Here is an 18,961-nt window from a genome sequence, read left to right on the forward strand (position 1 = left end):
CATGGTATCAGCCAAATAAGTAATGGCTGCCGGACTTCACATTGTATCCCGCACATTGTATCCCGGTCTGCTTTGTAAGTAGCAGGAAGGCTTAGGATGGTAGCTGGTCTACAAATATGCACATGGCCTCTACCTAGTGTTAACTGAAAGCAGCTTTGTTCCTTTTTACTGTGTTTAGGAAGGCACTGTTATATTCCTGTTCTCTTTTTGTAAGATACCAGGGTATCGTAAAACATTTAAAGTCCATTTAAAATGGGTCAACATCTTAAAACTTGAGCTTACAGTAATATAGAGAAAAGTAACTTTTGAACTGATGGGATTGTTTGCTGAAAGGCGTCTTTTTTAGTGGGTTCCCTAGAATATTCCAGAGTCTTCCATATGTGTTCTGTGGAAGACTAAGGTTCCAATAGAAGACAGACTTCTAAAGAGTATTACACGGGGGTCGGGGGGGATGACTTGGTAGGGCTCACTCCCCCATTCACAGCTTAGTCATTGTGACACTAAATATTTTTATCTTTTTTGACCATTGGGCTGTGTCTTTGCTTGAATAAAAAAATTTTCCCTTCAAGTTTGTAAACTAGGCCTTGTCTGATACCTAAGGTACTACCGTGTTTGCATGGGTCTGTGGGTGTGCTCAGATAAAGCACTTGTTAGTATGAGTGGCGTCCTGGATTTCATGACCAAAACTGAAACAAAAATTTTTATTGGAGACATAGAAAACACTGCCTTAAATTGTTTGATATGACAGCTACTAACTATGCTGGCTATTTAAACTTAATTAAAATATAGCCTTTTAGATAAGTCTCTTTATATATAAGTCTTATATATATGTCTCTTTAAAGTAGACTGTGTTTGCAAAACCCCTTTTGGAACAAGTTAAGTTCTGTGTGTGCTATAGTCTATACCCTAGAAATGTTTTACCAATACTAAAGCCACAGGCTTTTAGTTCACTAGCTCACCTGATGAGGCATCTGCATCTCATTCTATAACCTTGTTTTTAGCATAGCAAATGTAAATGTATTCTTTATTTGGGGAGCCTTTTAATAATAATACTGATGTTATAAAATGTCCTCTGTGTATCTTTTGTACTTAGTAACCTAATCCATCACTTCTTCCTCCTTTAGGAATCAGTCTTTGCATCTGCATCTCAAGCACTATGGTGTGAATTGTGATGACTGGTTGTTACGGCTCATGTGTGGAGGAGTAGAGATTAGAACAATTTATGCTGCCCATAAACAGGCAAAAGCTTGCCTCATTTCAAGACTAAGCTGTGAGCGAGCTGGGACAAGGTTCAACGTCCGGGGAACAAATGATGACGGTCATGTTGCCAACTTTGTAGAGACAGAGCAGGTAACACAGTGCTTTCTGTTTCTTACAGTGTTGTAAGACAGACTCAGGAAGTACTAGGTAACGCTCTTGTGAGGGACACGGGAGATGCTAGGTGACAGTTACCTGTCGTTTGCAAATGCATTTTGTCATGTTTAGTGTTGGTGTTCTTGACTACTTATTGGCCTTAAGAAAGGCTTTCCTAGAGCAAACTCACACAGGTATATAATACTAATTAAGTATTGTTACATAGTCAGGGCTCCACATTTGACAGTAAATTTTAAAATCTTCAATTATAGAGCAAGCTACTTAATAAAAATATTTTATGTGTACATATTTATCTTTAAGAATCCTAAAATTTTAAAGTTATGACTTGGCTGTAGCTAAAGTTTCAGGCTGTAAATCAGCCCCACTCAGATCTTTAAATTAGGTTTGGAAAAATATAAAAAGGCTAAGGAACAAATTAAAAGAAATACAAGGGTATATGTACATAACAGTGAGATTAAAAAGGAGTTCCTTTTTTAAAGTTGTGTTTTTACATTTTATTGTTTTCTTGTTCAATATTATCATTAACTGAAACTCTTAGTCTCCTGTTGTTGGTTGCCTTGATTGGGACAGTTTATTCATAAGTGGTCCTCACAGCGCTCCTGTGCAGAGACTTTAGTGGCTGCTTTTCTAATCCAGAATTAACAGTTTTTTCTTTGGACTTTTTTGGTAGGTTATATACTTAGATGACTGTGTCTCCTCCTTCATACAAATCCGAGGATCTGTTCCGTTGTTCTGGGAGCAACCAGGGTTGCAAGTATGTGCCTGACAGTCAGTTGTTTTCTTGTTATTGTTGTTTTCTTTTGAAAATTTCCACATTGTCCATATTTTCAACATGGTTCTTCAAGTTTACTGATCATTCTCTGTGTGTAACACTCACAAGGGAGGCTCTGCAGAACACCTCTGGGGCGCCTTTCCTTTCAGTTCTGGGTTAGCTGCTGTTTATTGCTGCAGTGATCTACTATAGTCAGGCTAATGTTATAGAGAAAAAAGTCTTATTTTTATTTTGGCTGATAATTTTAGAGATCAGAAGTCACAACTGGACAGGCCAATTGGTTTGGCACCTCACGCACGGCCTTACCACGGGGTATATGTGGGAATATCTCTCAACAGGAAGCCAAAGAAAATGTCCCATATTCAACTCAGGCCTCTGTGACTGCTGGTTCCATAGAGTGCGCCACAGGGAACCAGTGTTCCCGCCCCACAAGGCCCCGCTTCCTAACAGTTCCACACCATCACCAGCACTGCACCCTGGGCACCAAACCTCCATCAGGAAAGCTTAAGGGATGGACCACTTCCAAACCACATAACATAACTGTAGCAACTTAGGAGCTGTTCAGTATTTTAGATTTCAAGATTTAAAACAATGTTTTCATTATTATTTTCTCATAACTGTAGTGTAGAATGAGTTACTCTGTAGGAGAATTTAGTAGCTAAAAAAGTCTCTATTCCTGACTTACTTATAGCCCTTTCTCTGTCTATCTACCATTGCTAGCTAGGTGATCTTCCACAAGCGACTGAATCCCTCTTTCTGTCTCAGTCTCCTCATGTGTAAATGAGAATGACGGGCATACTGCCTCCTTCCTGGAATTGTTATGTAGGCTAACTAAGACCACGGGAAGCAGTGCCTGGCACACAGCAGCAGCAGGTCCGGTGAGCCACTGCTGGCTCAGTGACACGTTTGTGGCCCGACCTTTGCTTTATAATATGTGATGTCTTATCATTCTCAGGATATTCCTGATGAGTTTTAACTTCATTTTTAAAAACATAATACTTCATCTTTATGAAATATTTTAAAAATATAAGGTTATGTTAAATTATTTCCAGAAATCTATTCTGACATGAATTCTATTGAAAAGTGCTTAGGACTTTAAAGAGCCATGTTCATTGTAGGCCTCTGTCTGCTGTGGGATCCAGCAGCTGGGTCTCAGTATTGAGAATGAAAACAAAGCCCTGCTTCCCCTGTAGGAAGTGGAGGCCTCTGAATTTTCCAGTGTTAGTTTACTTAAGGTATGCCAAGGACTAACAATGCAATGAATACTTGTTCTGTTTTGCTAACATTCTTAGTTATTGTCTAGACTAATCTGACTGATGTGAGGGGGTGGTGTTGTTTTGGAAGGTGGTGGGCTTTTATTTTGTTTTGTTGTTTATTTTGAGGTAGAGTCTCACTGTAGTTCTGGTTGGCCTGGAGCCTCTGTATGTAGACCAAACGGGCCTTGAACTCCGAGATTCACCTACCTCTGCCTCCTGAGTGCTGGTATAAAGATGTGTGCCACCACATCCAGCCAGGTGTAGACTGTTTTAAGCATAGGGCAGCTTCCTGACTGACTCTCTTAGAAGAGCATGCCTGCCCAGCCTCACTTTTCCGATGCTTTTGTGATCTTTGGTGAGTAGTTGGAGTATCGCTTTGAGAACAGTCCTAAAGCCCCAGCCTGCTCTTGTTTGGAGAACAGTGGTTGAGTCACAGGCCCACATCGTACTGCTTCTCTGATACTTTTTCAGAAAGTCCCGAGTCATGGTATTTGATTGTTTAGTAAAGTTGGATCCTGAATAGCTACATTAAAGGAGCCCCCTTGGATTGGATTTTGCTCCTTCCTTCTCCTGTGATGTCTCACCTGACTGGGAATCTTGCTGGCTAATGTTCTCTGAAAACTTTCATGTTGTAAACCATGCATGTCTTCAGAGAGACAGTAAATTTGGAGTCACTGAGATACTCTAAGAATTCTCCTAAATTATGACCTAGCTGGTCTGTTGTTGACTGGTTGGAGAGATACTTGATTCTGTTTTTCACAGTTATTTACTTTAGTGGTCTCTAAAATCAACTTTCCTTTGTGTAAGAAAAGATTGGTCTTTGCTTTTGTTTTGAGAAAGGTTCTTGCAATATAGACCTGGCTGGTGTATCCCAGGCTGCCCTCCAACATATGGCACTTACCCTGCTTTAGCCTCCTGAGAATGGATCCTCTTTGTAAATACTGAAACATTTCCTCTATTGTTCTAGAAGAGTGGTAATAAAAAAAACGAAAATACATTATTTATTTTTAAGAAGGTATAAAAATAGACAACTGATTTTCAAAAATAAAAATGCCAAGGATCAACTGTTCTGTGGAATAAAACTAGGACTCTTGCTTTAGGGCTGTTAGAAATGATTCTGTTTCATATATTCTCAGGAGGAGAATTTATCTTAGGGACTGACTTTTTTTTTTGTTCATCCATTTATGGTGGTGTGTTGTCTGGAGCTTGTGGTCCCCTTGTGTCTACCTCTCGAAGCTGAGTTTACAGTTCTGCACTGTGGAGTTGACATGGTAGAGTTCCTCATTAACCCCTTTTAACAAGTTGATTTGTTCATGGATTAGCAGGAAAGACTTCTGGAAAACGTTGATCCAGAAATCTCAGAGAAATGTTAGGTCTCTCAGTCCCTCCTCTTGCCTGTGTGAGGAAAAAAGTATAACCCACATTAGGCAGATATTCCCCATTGTGTTTTTTCCACTAGCACAACATTCTTAATTCTGCAAAATGTGCTGTCCTTATGGTTATGTGGCCATGAGATTGGCCTGGAAAATCTGAGTCTGCAGGAAAAAATTACTTCCTTCTTTGTATTTGGGGGTGGGAGGGCAGGAACGTGCACATGCACACATCACTTGTGTCCAGGCTCCCCTTCTGAGTCTGCAGCTACAGGCACTTGTGAGCTACCTGACATGGGTGCTACTTGAACTCAGGTCCCGTGGAAGAGCAACAAGTGCTCTTAACCACTGAGCTATCTTTCCAGCTCCAGAAAGGAATGGTTTGGCTTGGTTTGTTCTTTAGTGTGTTTGGAGTTTTACTGAGCTGAGATAACTAGAATCTTTACCGTTATAGAGAAAAAGACATGTGGACATTGTTAGTAATAGGCTACTTGGAAAAGTACAAATTTTGGTCAGGAATGTAAATCTCTCATCTGAACATTTTAAAAAAATAGTTACATGGAACTTAAATAGAATATATATTTAAGTTTGAAATAAGGTAGATAGTATGTATGAAAGCACTCAAAAATCTCTACCATCAAAAAATTGCTATTAATGAGTATTTCCTAGTGGGTATAGCTTGTTCTTTTTTTCTTTTCTATTTCCTTTTATCATTTACAGCATATGTGACCACTATGAGGGTCAAAGACACGTGTTTGTTATTTTTTTTTTTAAACAGGGTCTCACTGTGTTATGTAGCCCTGGCCTGGATCCACGTAGACCAGTTTAGTCTTGAATTTGACAGCATTCTTCCTATCTCTCAGTCTCCAGTGCCTAGGCTTCTCACCCTCTCCTCTCTCCTGTGTCTCCTTTCTGTTCTCGCTTCCTAGTCTTCTTATGTCATGGAAATAAAAGTGAACTTTGCATGTTGGCCATTTCACCTTATGTATTTTCCTTTCTGTCTTTGTTAAAAGATACAAAGCATAGAAAACCCTCTATGTTGTATGCTAAATGTAGATGATTCACACAACAAACAATACCAAGCCAAGCTCTTATGTTACTTTTTAAATCCAAGTTTCTACAGATTGGGCTTGTTGTTGTTGTTGTTGTTTCCATCAGTGTAAGGATGAGTGCTGCAGTACATCTGCGTGCCTGCATGCCTGGCCACCATTCTTTTTCTATCCGACTGTTTCTTACAGCTAGGAATAGGGACCCCTTGAATTACCCTGAGTGAGGCCTTCTGGTTACTGTGGTCACTAAATGAATTACTTGGATTGCAAGTAGTGATGTTTCTTTTGTCCCGACAGTGGTTTGGGTAATGATTAAATCTTTTTTCTTGCCTAAGGTGGGATCTCATCGTGTTCGCATGTCAAGGGGATTTGAAGCCAATGCGCCTGCCTTTGACAGGTAGAACTGGTTATTTTTGTGTAGTACTGTAGATGAAGTTCATGTGGTATTTGCTTTGTGTAGCATTGCTATATATAACAGAAACTATTAACTACACCTTGCACTTAAGTTTCTCTTGAGCATATATAAATATATTAAACTTTAATTTATAGATAGTGAGAGATTAACTCTTATTAATAACTAATTGTATTATATGCATGTATGAAATTCTCAATAAAAAAATTTTAAATGGGAGAATTATAATTGTGCTAAACTAAAATTAATGCACAATGTAACATCTCTGAGGAAAGAGTCAGAACAGGTGTTAGCATTTTGGGGCCCTGATTGACCTTAGGTAACAGAAACTGTGGGAAGAAAAGCCATCGCTAAGGGAGCCTTCGAGGGCTCAAACTAGTCAGGAGGCCCTGCTGAACACTGCTGAAGCAGGTGGCCATCAGAAGGGCCCAGTGTGCTCCGATCTGCTTTGTCTGTTGTTCGCTTCACCATGGGAAGTGAGCTAGAGGCTGGACGACCCCAGAGCTCCAGTGGGAGCTCCAGAGAGTATAGCATCCATAAGTCAGAGAGAAAATTGTGCTTCCTGAACTTTGTAAATGCAGATGTTTGAGAACATGTAGGGTGGATTGTATCCAAGTTAGCAAATGTTAGGAGTTTCTTGTTTACTGGGGGAGACTATATGCTGTTTCCTGTCTTTTGTCAATAGGCATTTCCGAACCCTTAAGGACTTATATGGTAAACAAATAGTAGTAAATCTGCTTGGATCTAAGGAGGGTGAGCATATGCTGAGCAAGGCCTTCCAGGTGAGTACCAGCTTTAGCTTCTGTCCGGCCCTTGCTCACCTAGAGTGGAAACAAAAACAAAGTAGCCAGACTCCCCACCTCCTCAGAGAGCAAAAGTTAGGTCCTGGTGATGCCCTTAACTCTCTGAGGCTGTTAGAATTTAGTATAGGCACAATAATTGATCAATTTTGGGTTGATGTAAATTATGTTATACAGTCTACATAAAGTAGCCAGAAAACATTTTCTGAGGTTTAAATTAGGAGTCTAGTTGAGTGGAAAAATAACCTAATTAGCTACTTTTTAAGATTGTGAGGAAATTGTTACTTAAACGTTATACTTTTGAGAGCCATATTTTTAAAGGTGAACTTAATATGCATAGCATTGAATGAGGGCATAAAGATGAACCTTTTAATGTCTGATTAGACTTTGTGTTAAAAATTAAGGTACTTGGGGTTGGGGATTTAGCTCAGTGGTAAAGCGCTTGCCTAGCAAGCTCAAGGCCCTGGGTTCGGTCCCCAGCTCTGAAAAAAAAAAAAAAAACTAAGGTACTTTATTTTATATTCTCTAGAAGGTAAAATTACTTACTAAATTTGTTCATTACAATAAAATACTAGTTATTAGAAACTATTTCATTTTCTAAACCAAACTAAAGTATTAATTAATTAAGTATTGAGTTAATATTGCCACTCAGTCTCTCTGGAATAGTATATGGGTTTTAGATAATAACAGTAAATGCCATTAGGTATCAAAAGATGTCCCTTCTGCTGCCAATGTCAGTGAAAGGTTTGGGGGTTAGTAAAATTCCAGGGAACTGGGGCAGGGTGGATTTCAGGGAACTTCCTCCCTGGGTCCCAGCTTGGAATTACATGTGTGTCTGTGGTGCTGCAGCGATAGGCCGCAGCCAACACCTGTGTGAACATTTGCTGTTTTACTTTCAGAGTCACTTGAAAGCCTCTGAACACGCTTCTGATATCCACATGGTGTCCTTTGATTATCATCAGATGGTTAAAGGAGGAAAGGCAGAAAAATTACACAGTGTTCTCAAACCACAAGTCCAGAAGTTTCTAGATTATGGATTTTTTTATTTCGATGGCAGTGCAGTTCAAAGGTTTGGTGGTTCAATTCTTCTCTTTAAATTGGAACTTTGATATAAATTATTCTTAACATTGAACTTTTAATTTTTCTATTTTTATGTTGCAGTTTATAATTTTGAAGTATTTTTAATACTTTATGTTAAATTTGGGTTTTTTTCTCTAGATTTCAACTAATAATAATAATATGTTCCATCATCCAGAACATAGTGTGGGGCAGCAGTGTGTATGTCTTTATTGTAACAAATAGGATCTATGATGGTGCCTTTTGCATCTGAGGAAACTGAAGCATGTTCTTGTTCAACTCCATGCCCTGTGACTGGGAAGCATTGGAGCTGCTGTTCACCTGGCTTCCGACTCCATGCTATTAGTAAAGTTGAAGTTTCAGTAACTCTTGACTCTAGTAAAGACCATTGCGTGCAAATAAAGGGAAATTTTTACTTATTGTCCAAATTGGTGTAACTTACATCCTTAGCTTTTGCATATGAAATAAGAAAAAAAGTCAAAAGGTTTAAGTTCAGATTTTACATGGAAGTAAACTTATGAACAAATATCAAAGTTATTGGCTTCTTCCAATCTGTGCTTTTATGTTATAGTGGCTTTATAGGGCAGTCAGCAGAAGAGAACTTGTTTGTTTGTTTGTTTGTTTGTTTGTTTGTTTAAAAAAACCATTCCCAAAATATTTGTTATTTTTGTGGAAAGAACAGTAGGATTATAAACCTGAATGTCTGTTCATCTCCTAACTTCAGGCTTGGTTAAAATGGACGTGTGGTAGATATGGAATGAAAGCCATGTAGTAAAACATCAGCATGTAGACGGCAGTGCTAACTGTTTCCTATTTTTATGGTTATTTTGTGCCTGAAAATGGTGTCGGTGTAAAGTTGGAAATGGAAGGGCATGCAGTTTTCTTCCTGTCTGTTGCAGCCAGTTTGTTTATACTTTATTCCTGGTGTAAACTAGCCGTGTAACTATCGAATTGTTACAGGTGCCAGAGTGGTACAGTTCGGACAAACTGCCTGGACTGTCTGGATAGAACAAACAGTGTGCAGGCGTTCCTTGGCTTAGAGGTAAGATCACTGCCTGTGCCATGTGCAGCCCGCGTGCTCTTGTGCAGCCCGTTTCTCAGCTGTACAAAGTAATGAAGCAGGGCCTTCTTAGGACTGTTTTCACTTCCGCCTTTCTCCCCACCCCCACCGCTCTCAAACCCTTGTGATTTAACTGTCCCTTCATCTGCTCTAGAGCTGTCAACTGTTTCCTTCTATTGTTCCTTAACATGTCTTCTAGACAGACGCCTGTGTGTATATTGGAGTGCTCATTGATGGTTTTTTTTGTTTTGTTTTGTTTTGTTTGGCCTGTCTCTTGAAACAGTGTGCATGGATTTTTAACTTTATGCTGAAGTTTTCAAGATTTTATTTTAGGATTTTAAAATCTGGTTTTACATGTATATTTCTATAGAGTTAGATTTTTGATAGTTTGTAACTCAATCCAAGTGGGCATTATTTATGTATATTTCAGTGTTTACTTACCATGTCATCTAGAGCAGGCAGAGTCTCAGCTAGTCAGTGAACTGCAGCAGCTCTGAGCTGCCCAGGTCTTCCCTGTCCAGTAAGTCAGGGTCATAAGGCGGCGGTGCATTCTCTTTGCATTAGGAAGGATGTAGTTTTCAAGAACTATAAAGGCAGAAATAGAAAGTAACTGATTTTTTTTCTGTAGTTAATGATCTTAAATTTGGCCAGTGAGTTGGTTAATTAATTATCGAAGCTCAGCTTCTGTCTCAAAAATGAAAATTCAGTTGTATAAAATTCTCAGCAGCAGAGATATATTTTATGTAAGTAAATTTTACTGTTTTGATTTCTTTTTGAAACCTATCATTTGAAACCTTGACATTTTTTATGACATAGGAGACGTGAAAAAAGGCAGGTGGTAATTAGATAAATTCACATGGCTCAGATTTGATTGAGGCCCTGGCTTTCAGTGGCTGGCTGTGTTTGCAGGATCTGCCCACACTTATTGGAGTTCTTATACTTAACTTACTAAGTGTTCATTTCTAGTCTGTCTCAGTTGACCTTCACTATCTGAAGTGTGACGTGAGAATGTGCCTCTCTGTTGGTCGCATTTGGTTAACCAGTTAAAAAACTTATTGCTAACTTAGAGTTATGCCCAATAATAGTAAAGTGAAATTTGCTTTTCCTATTTCTTAAAGATTGACAGATTTAAGCAATAAAGGAAACCCTTGGGCTATTTTATGTCCCGTGTAAACACAGAATAACTCTAGCATAAGCCTCAGTAATAAAACGAGCCCATTGAGAGGCCTTAATATATTTCTAAATCTTTTGAAATTATAGATAATTACCACACCTAACAGAAAGGAAGAAAATGTAAGTGGGAAGGAGCTTAGCAGAAGAGCAGGGATGGCCAACTGGGGAGTTAGTAAGAGGGACAGACAGCGTGCCCATGCTGCTGCAGCCCAAGATCAGTAGCTTGTACAATGCATGCATTGCCATCCGCCTTGGAGGGTTTGTCGCCAAAAGGCCCTTGAAATGTACGCTTGGTTCTAGAGTTCTTTTAAACATGCCACCAGTGTAGACTGCACACATAAAAAGCTGCCGTGGTGTTTTCTTTATGACACTTAGGAATAGCTTGCTGCTTCTCCTGTGACCTTAATTACCCAAGCTTCAAGAACAAAGTCCAAGATGAAAACTGTTTATATTTAGGGAACCTCAGTGCGTATTTCTGCTCTTCTTTATAGATTAGTTGTGACTGTTTCTTCAGTAAGCAAGGTAAATGGATGAATGGCTATAAGTTAATTTGAGGGAACATTACTTCTTTTGTTTCCAAATCCATGTTCTTTTTTGAATCTCCTGAAAGACCATTTTATCTTAAAAAACTACAAGTTTTACCCTAAAACTTGAAGTGGTAATAAACATAGCCCAATAAAGTGTTAACACTTTCAGAGTTGTATATTCATAAATTCTAACTTTAATTTTATAGTTGTAAAAAAGTCACATTACAATGATTATATAACTACATTTACCTTGAAAATCCTTGTTTGCTCTTTCAGATGCTAGCTAAACAGCTGGAAGCTCTGGGCTTGGCTGAAAAGCCTCAGTTGGTGACTCGCTTTCAAGAAGTTTTCCGGTCCATGTGGTCTGTGAATGGCGATTCAATCAGTAAAATATATGCAGGCACCGGAGCCCTCGAAGGGAAGGCCAAGGTAGAGCTAGATCTGTCACTGATTGTCATCTTTCTCCTCTCTGTAGAAAGTTTTGAAATAACTTTCTAAATAGTAGTTTTTTATGTTAACAGGTGTCTTTTAGAATTCTTTCATGTCCTGTCTGATACATGTCATAGATTCTGATGATTAATGAAACCTAGAAAATTCTTAGGTTATTTTATATGGTTTAATATTGTCTGCCTCTCTTACTTTTTAAATTGTTTATATTGGTTTTAAGTAAAATTTCAACAACAACAACAATGTCCTAATAGTGTATCCTGTCTCATTGTCTTTGTGTCCTGCACTTGACACGGGCCCTCTATTTAGGAGGCGTGTCACAAGCAGTGGACAGACCTGTGGACCATCACCAGTTTATACAAGCAGTACAGTGAGCCCAGGATAGGTGGGCTCAGTTGGTGACACTACTCTCTGCTCTTTTGCTTTTAAAAGGAAGCTATCACTGTGTAGTAGGGTGGAGCGTGGCTGTAGTTACAGTTCTGAATCTCACCAGGACTCGTGGCTGCTTATATTGTTTTCAGGTTGCTTTTCTCTTCTGTACTTGGCCTTCGTTGTGGGATTTGGGGCTGTGTTTGGAATATGTTTTATAATTCTGTGTACTTAAATCTTGTTTAACTCTTTAAGGGGCCTGGACCTTAGTTTATTTTTTCCTAAATCTCTTAATTCCTCAAATTATTTCTGGATAAAAGTGAAAACATTTAGCTATGTATGGTGGTTCATACCTATAATCTCAGCACTGGAGAAGTTGAGACAGGAGGATTGCCACAAGCTCAAGACCAACCTAGGGTGTAGAGAGAGTACCAGGTCTGACAAGTCCCAGTTTAAAAAGCAAAACAAAAACACCCGTCAACAAAAGGAGAAAGTGTTAGCCATCTTAATGGTCTCAGGAGCTGCGGCCGAGCAGCTGTGTCCCATGAGGATAACTCAGCATCTCAGGTCTTTGTGTTCAGTCAGCTCCCTGCTGCAGGCTGGCCTCACCTGCAGGCGCCTCATCCGTCAGAGTGCTTTGTAGAAATCCACTCCCTAAACACTGCTGTCTGTAGAAAACTTGAGGCTTCTTGACTTTCATTTACTCCTTTTAAAACAGCATAATCATTTTATTAAACACTGCCTCTCCGACTGTTGCTTTGAAATACTCATGTATATTCTTCTCTGCCTTTGGTTTCTGCTGTGGCCATGACAATATATGTACATAAGTTGCATATATGTTCAGTATTCTTATCTTTAACATAAGTATAGATATGAAATCTTTATATCTTAATATTAAATATACTAGTCTGAATTGAGCTAAAATCTAACATCCCAACTGCTTTCTTTTCCTTTCTCTCGGCTCCTTTTGATTAATTGCCTGATAATGTGAATGGTGAGTGTTCTTTTTTTCAATAACATTTTATTTATTTCATGACAAAAATTATGATTTTAATGCCATATTGTATTTAGTGGCATATAAAAATGGCTCTTTACGGGGTTGGGGATTTAGCTCAGTTGTAGAGTGCTTGCCTAGCAAGCACAAGGCCCTGGGTTCGGTCCCCAGCTCTGGAAAAAAAAAAAAAAATGGCTCTTTATTTTAAAAAGAAGGCTGTAGTTACTGTTACTTTTCAAAGGGATGAAAATGACACATTCCAAACCAAAGTTATTTTTGACAGTTAAAACTCTGTAAGACCAAAATAAATATTATCTGATAATATGGATAAGTGAAATACCTGTTCATTAAAGTTGTAATCAACTCCCTTACTATTGGAATAGGTAATTGTTTTGTGATTTATATTTGTATAGGTAAAAAAATATCTCTAATAAACAAACCAAAATTTATATATCATATTTGAGATGTACTTACAAATTTGTTTTTTTAACAAGACCTTTGGTTTTAGATTCAATTCTGTCTTTAACTACCATTAAATAATTGCGGTACAATTTTACTTTTATATGATCAGAGTACTTAGAAGGTTTTCTAGGCACTGTAAGTTCAACGTCTCATCCTTTGTCCCCGCTATCTTTTCCCACCCAGCCATCCTTACATTTAAAAGTTATGATATAGAAAGGCATTTTCTTAATTCAAATAAACACAATATTTACTGCTCCATATATTGCTAGATGAAGTTGTGGCATTTAGTTTATCATTTTCCTTGTGTGGACCATAAAGGAAAGTTACATTTTAAAGCCTTTCAATGTGGTTACCCATTTAAAAGATAATTATTAGAACTTTTTTAATACTAGAATTTTATAAAAATCCATATAAAATTGCAAAATACCCATTGAGCAAAATCAACAGTATTTCAAACAAGGGTCCATCTCCTTTCTCACACAACAGGCTGGAAAGTTAAAAGATGGTGCGCGATCTGTCACCAGAACCATTCAGAATAACTTCTTCGACAGCTCCAAGCAAGAAGCCATTGATGTCCTGCTTCTGGGAAACACTCTGAACAGCGACTTAGCCGACAAAGCCCGGGCACTTCTAACTACTGGGAGTTTGCGTGGTATGCACACTTTATATTTTACTTACCTCATTTATTTACAGTCTTTAAAAGCCCCCCCTAAAAAGCAAGCTAAACCTATTTACATGAATAGTTTCTAGGCTGTAGTTGATTTAAATAATTTGGGACAAGTGGTTTTTATAAAGTAGGATTCTCCAATGAAGTTTTTCTCTTGTCAAATGTTAATACTGTGATACTTAGCCACAAACTGGCTGTTTCATTCTGAACACTATGTGTACTTTCTTCTACAGATTATGACTTGAGGACTGTGTAGTCTAAGTGCTGCTAACCTGATACAAGGCAGGATCCCATAGAGCATAGGGTAGCACTTTAAAGCATTCAGTAATCCAACTCTACAGGCAATGCTTCATTGAGAAAACCCTCTCTCTGTATTGGTTAATTTCTTATAATCACATCCTAACTGGTTGTTATTGTCTGAATCAGCTTAAATTATAGTAATGATTGAAAGCAGTGTTTATTATTGGTCACTAACCCCTATGACCTATTCTAATAGTTGTCTTAAATATGTAGCTTTCAAAGTAACTTTTCCCCCAACATAGCTTTTTATCTTTTTGTATGTCTTGTACTAAATGTCAAAAACATTAACTTTTCATGTTATTGAATACATAGAAGCAATATTATGAGGAAACTAAACAACATTCATTGTACATGCCATACATTAGACTTCCTGCCTCTCTCCAGCTTTGATAGGGTATAGTTGACAAGCTCACTTAGATTCCTTTAGTTCCCATTAGAGCTTTAGAGCCGTGGACATCTTCCCTCAGCCCCAAACCTTCCAGCACTCGCTCTTCACACAGGACATTCCTGGATCTGGTAATGCCCTCTGGAGACTGACCATGCAGGTGATCACAGAATGTCAGATTTCTCCTGATGCCGTGAAGGTTGCTCCTAGGAATGTATAAGTAGTCTTGGGGGATGTGACCTACTCAAATTCTTTTTTTAAAATAAGTCTGATACTTACTACATCTTTGAACTTCAGACTTCTTCCTGGTTTCCAGTAGAGACTGACTGAGCTCTGTTTTGTCACCTCTTTGCACCCGTGCCTACTTGATGTGGAGGCATTAATAAACAACAGTGGAAAGTTTAAGTGTGAGGGGAGAGGAGAAGCAAGCCGTCCAGGAACTCCCCAAGCTAAGCAGCAGGTGTCTAGTTCCCTGCACAGCTCACCGTGTGTCACATGCCTCTCAGAAGTGGTCAGCTCCATGCCATGCTTATTCTGACACTGAGAGACAGCTTGGTCCAGTGTGGTTGACATGTTAGGTAATAATGTGGACATGGTGCCAGTTTTGCATGAGCTTTTGCGTGGTTTTGCTGGCAAGCAGCATTAGGCAAATGCAGAAAACTACCCAGCAGAACCAGCATGGGTGCAGATATGCAAAACGTGCATAGCCATATGCACATACCTTAAACATCTTCCCTTCTGCAGTTCAATGCCTTTTGAGCCATACCCACCCACATCTGATGCTCGACATCCATCCATTTTCTTAGGGCCCTTTTGCTGCCATTCACAGTTGCTGTGCCCTTCTGGTGCTGATTTCTACAAGCCACCTTCATATTTTTAAGAGCTGTAATGCCTTACTGTTATATAGTCCTGCATTTCATACATTTAACATACATAGTGCCATGCCGTCTTCAAAACTAGGCTCCGTCTTCTTTGCTGTGTCACTTTTGAAGTTTTTATATGTGATACCCAACCCCATTTTCCCCAAAACTTTGATAGCCACATGAATTTTTGTAGTTTTACATAGTATAGTTGATGGTTTTAATGCACTTGTCTTCTTATAGCTGAAATGATAGCAGTTATCATTGGAGAGTCCCAGAACATTGAACGTTAGGTGTTAAGACATAGCTTTCTATGTCTTCGGTGTCCTTCAACCTCTTAGATTTTTATGCTCATACTCTCTATTTCACATGTGCACAGACAGACAGACAGACAGACAGACACACACACACACACACACACACACACACACACACACACACAAGCTTCTGGAAGAGGAGAACCTTCATATTGCGAAGCAGTGGACATCACTGAGTGAGGACAGGACACCCTCAGACACACGGGTTTGTACCAGTTATTGTTATTTATTGTCTTTGGTGTTCTAGCTTCAAAAACAAACTCAGGTTGTCAACCTGACAGAAATAGCACCACCTCAGGATGTTTTAAGGTGACACAATAAGTTTTAAATGTAACTTGTTGTTTTACTAATGATTCTTTGTTTTCTTCTTGATGCATCCATAGTGTCTGAACAGACATTACAGTCAGGTACAGTATAGAAAAATCCATGTATAAATAAAAGCAACCTTTTCTTTATTTTTTTTAAAGCTGATGTTGAACACACAGGTATAATTTTATCATATTACAGAGTAAATTAATATTATTACTCTAAATAAAAATTTTAAGTTTGCAGAAATTAAGTACTTTATTCGGGAAGAAATATACAGGATTCTTTCTCTTCCTGCATCACAGGCGTATTCTAATGGGAGATAATTCAGCTAGATGAAAGTTCACGTCCTGTTTCCTTGAACATTATCCCCGTTAGATCTTACTCTTCCAGGCTGCAGGCAAAGGTCTGCATGGGACTTTCTGCGGTGGTGCAGATCCTGCCCATGCTGGTTGTACTCACTCAGCACTGCCTGGCACACAGGCTGCTGGCTCACTCCCTTACCGTGCAGATGACCGTTCTCTAGAAGTACAGGCCTGCACCGAAACAAGATCTGAAACCGGCTCACTTTAAACAGCATCGTGTTGCTCCCCAAGTCAGAGCTGGTGCATGGGCAGTGCTTAATATGGCTCTCTTCTCCTTGCCTCTGCATCCGTAGGGACCCCATCTCTTCATCCTCTGTGGTTCATGATCTTGTCTTTAAAGCCGACTCTGTAGCAAACAGGACAAAGCCAAAGTTTGGCCTGAAACTTAGCTGCAAAGCACACCTTCTCTTCCCCTTCTTAGGATGTTTTGCCTGATCACCACTGTGACTCTTCTGACAACTATTGCTGTTTTTGTTTTAAATGAAAGTGAGGAGGGAGCGCTTGGCTGTGCAGTGGTTTATGTGATGAATACCATTTCTGTAAGGATATAGTGTTTAGACATCTGTGGTCTTAACGGACTAATTTCTTTAAGCACAGCAAGGTGCCACCATGGTGAGAAGAAACTAGGATTATACTTTACCTTCTTATTCCATCCGTAAAGTGACTTGACCTTGTTCATTCAAACAACGAGACAGCCTGGGTTTGTTCACAAGGCATTACTGTTTGTTCAGTTCCTTAAGCTGCACAATCACAGAATTGACATCTTGATACTGAGTGGATTTTAATGCTGTTTTCACAGTAGCAGTAGCAATGACTTTAGAGTCAGTAATGTCCATCACAATAGAGAATGGCTTTTTACTGGATGTTATCAGCTTTAGTTAGTTGTACTGAGGACAGAGCAAATAATTTGCTTTTGTTTGCACCCTGTCACTGCTATAGACAATCAAATCAAACAGGAAGAGGTTGAGAAATGTACACATCTGCCTTTAAGAAAGTGGAGATAGGATTGTCCAAATAATCTTCAGGTCCCAGTGGCTCCGAAGTCAAAACTAAGTCAAAACTACGGTCAGGAGACTAATGTGGTACTGACCTTTACAGTGCCAGTTCTCAGGCCTCTGCTAATTCTCAGTATCATAAATAATAACATGGGAAGGGAGGTCATTTGTCATAGAGTGAGAGAGTGTATGGAACTAGCAAGGGAGGACAGGGACCTGGATGACCCAGTGCAGTTCTCACCAGCTGATGAGAGGAGAGAGTAGAGAGGCTAAAAGTGTGTAATGGGAGCAAGCCTAATACGGCCGGTCGCTGAGTGGTGAGTGAACAGAGGGCTGAAGAGGAGGACAGATAGACAGACCCTGCAGGTCTCTACTGAGCTCATGAGCTCCTTCCATGAGAGGGAAGCATTCAGTAGGATTTCACCCAGCATCTCATCTTCTTCTCTGTGCTCATTTTTGTGAGGGAGCCATTGTTCATCAAGCTGCTTGTCAGTAATTTGAATTTTAACTCGAGATATTTTTAAGTGCTTTTGTTTAGGGAGAAATAAAATTTATATTTTTACCAGTTTCCTAATTAAGATTTTAAGTCAGTTGCTGTATTGCTTTTTTTAAAAAGGCTTTTAAGTTTTAGGTATATGAACCAGCATACCATTGAATCCGAACTGTTCCTCCTGCATGCGTTATGTCTCTACAGTCATTCTGTAGTAGTTTTTATGTCAGTCTTTAATTTCTTTGATGCAGTGTGGTTAATGCATCCGGCTGGGCTTGGCATTGAGGGCTGATCTCTTCCTTGTGCCTGCGCATGCATTTTATTTGTGCTTGTGATGATAGTTGTACTTTCTAGATACCTCTGTCACTGAAAAACACTTTTACAGATGATTTGCTGCAGCTAACATTCTCTTGCATCTTGTTTTTGTCTAGCATCTTCCAAAGTCTTAAAGAACATGTGTGAGAACTTCTACAAGTACTCAAAGCCCAAGAAGATCCGAGTGTGTGTTGGAACCTGGAATGTGAATGGCGGGAAACAGTTCCGCAGCATAGCATTCAAGAACCAGACCCTCACCGACTGGCTTCTTGATGCGCCCAAGTTAGCTGGCATCCAGGAGTTTCAAGGTTGGATTTTTATATCAGGGGTTTAAAGTCCTGACTGCAGTGTAACACTTCACTAATTTAGAAAAGAAACTTGGCTTGGCTTTTTAAAATTAGTTTGAAAGCCAGTATTTCTCAGGCTAAGTCTGACAAAATCTTACCTCACTTTTTATTTATAGAAAATTTGCTATTCAGTTAAAAAAAAAAAAGCAATGATGGAACTGGGTGTGGTGGTTTACATCCATAATCCCAGCACTCCGGAGACTGAGACAGGAGGATTGCTCTAATTTCTAGTCAAGCCTGGACTATACAGTAAAACTTTGATTCATAAAACAAAATAAACATAAACAAAAGCAACACAAATTTTTTAAAATTTTTTGTCCAGTTGTTTCTCAGGAGATCAGGATGGAGACATCTTTGAAGGAAGCCACACATATAAGAGAAACTACTTCTGTTTTGATTTAAATAGACATGACCCAAGTTTATTTTATAGTTGATCATTTGTACTTTATGATGTAAGCCCAGAATGTTCCAT

General features: G+C 39.0%; 1 protein-coding gene across 1 annotated transcript in view; it reads left to right on the plus strand.

Annotated features, from left to right (window-relative positions):
• Window positions 1–18,961, plus strand: part of Synj1 (synaptojanin 1) — a 71,881-nt gene that overhangs the window by 20,896 nt on the left and 32,024 nt on the right. The window contains exons 5-14 of the mRNA XM_032900449.1: window positions 1,125–1,350; window positions 2,045–2,128; window positions 6,157–6,218; window positions 6,919–7,015; window positions 7,933–8,102; window positions 9,071–9,152; window positions 11,147–11,299; window positions 13,638–13,794; window positions 16,055–16,078; window positions 18,259–18,450. Coding sequence (XP_032756340.1) covers window positions 1,125–1,350; window positions 2,045–2,128; window positions 6,157–6,218; window positions 6,919–7,015; window positions 7,933–8,102; window positions 9,071–9,152; window positions 11,147–11,299; window positions 13,638–13,794; window positions 16,055–16,078; window positions 18,259–18,450 — 1,247 coding nt within the window. The remainder of the gene's footprint in view (window positions 1–1,124; window positions 1,351–2,044; window positions 2,129–6,156; window positions 6,219–6,918; window positions 7,016–7,932; window positions 8,103–9,070; window positions 9,153–11,146; window positions 11,300–13,637; window positions 13,795–16,054; window positions 16,079–18,258; window positions 18,451–18,961) is intronic.

The sequence above is a fragment of the Rattus rattus genome, chromosome 4 (assembly GCF_011064425.1).
Source record: "Rattus rattus isolate New Zealand chromosome 4, Rrattus_CSIRO_v1, whole genome shotgun sequence".
In the NCBI taxonomy this organism is placed as follows: domain Eukaryota; kingdom Metazoa; phylum Chordata; class Mammalia; order Rodentia; family Muridae; genus Rattus; species Rattus rattus.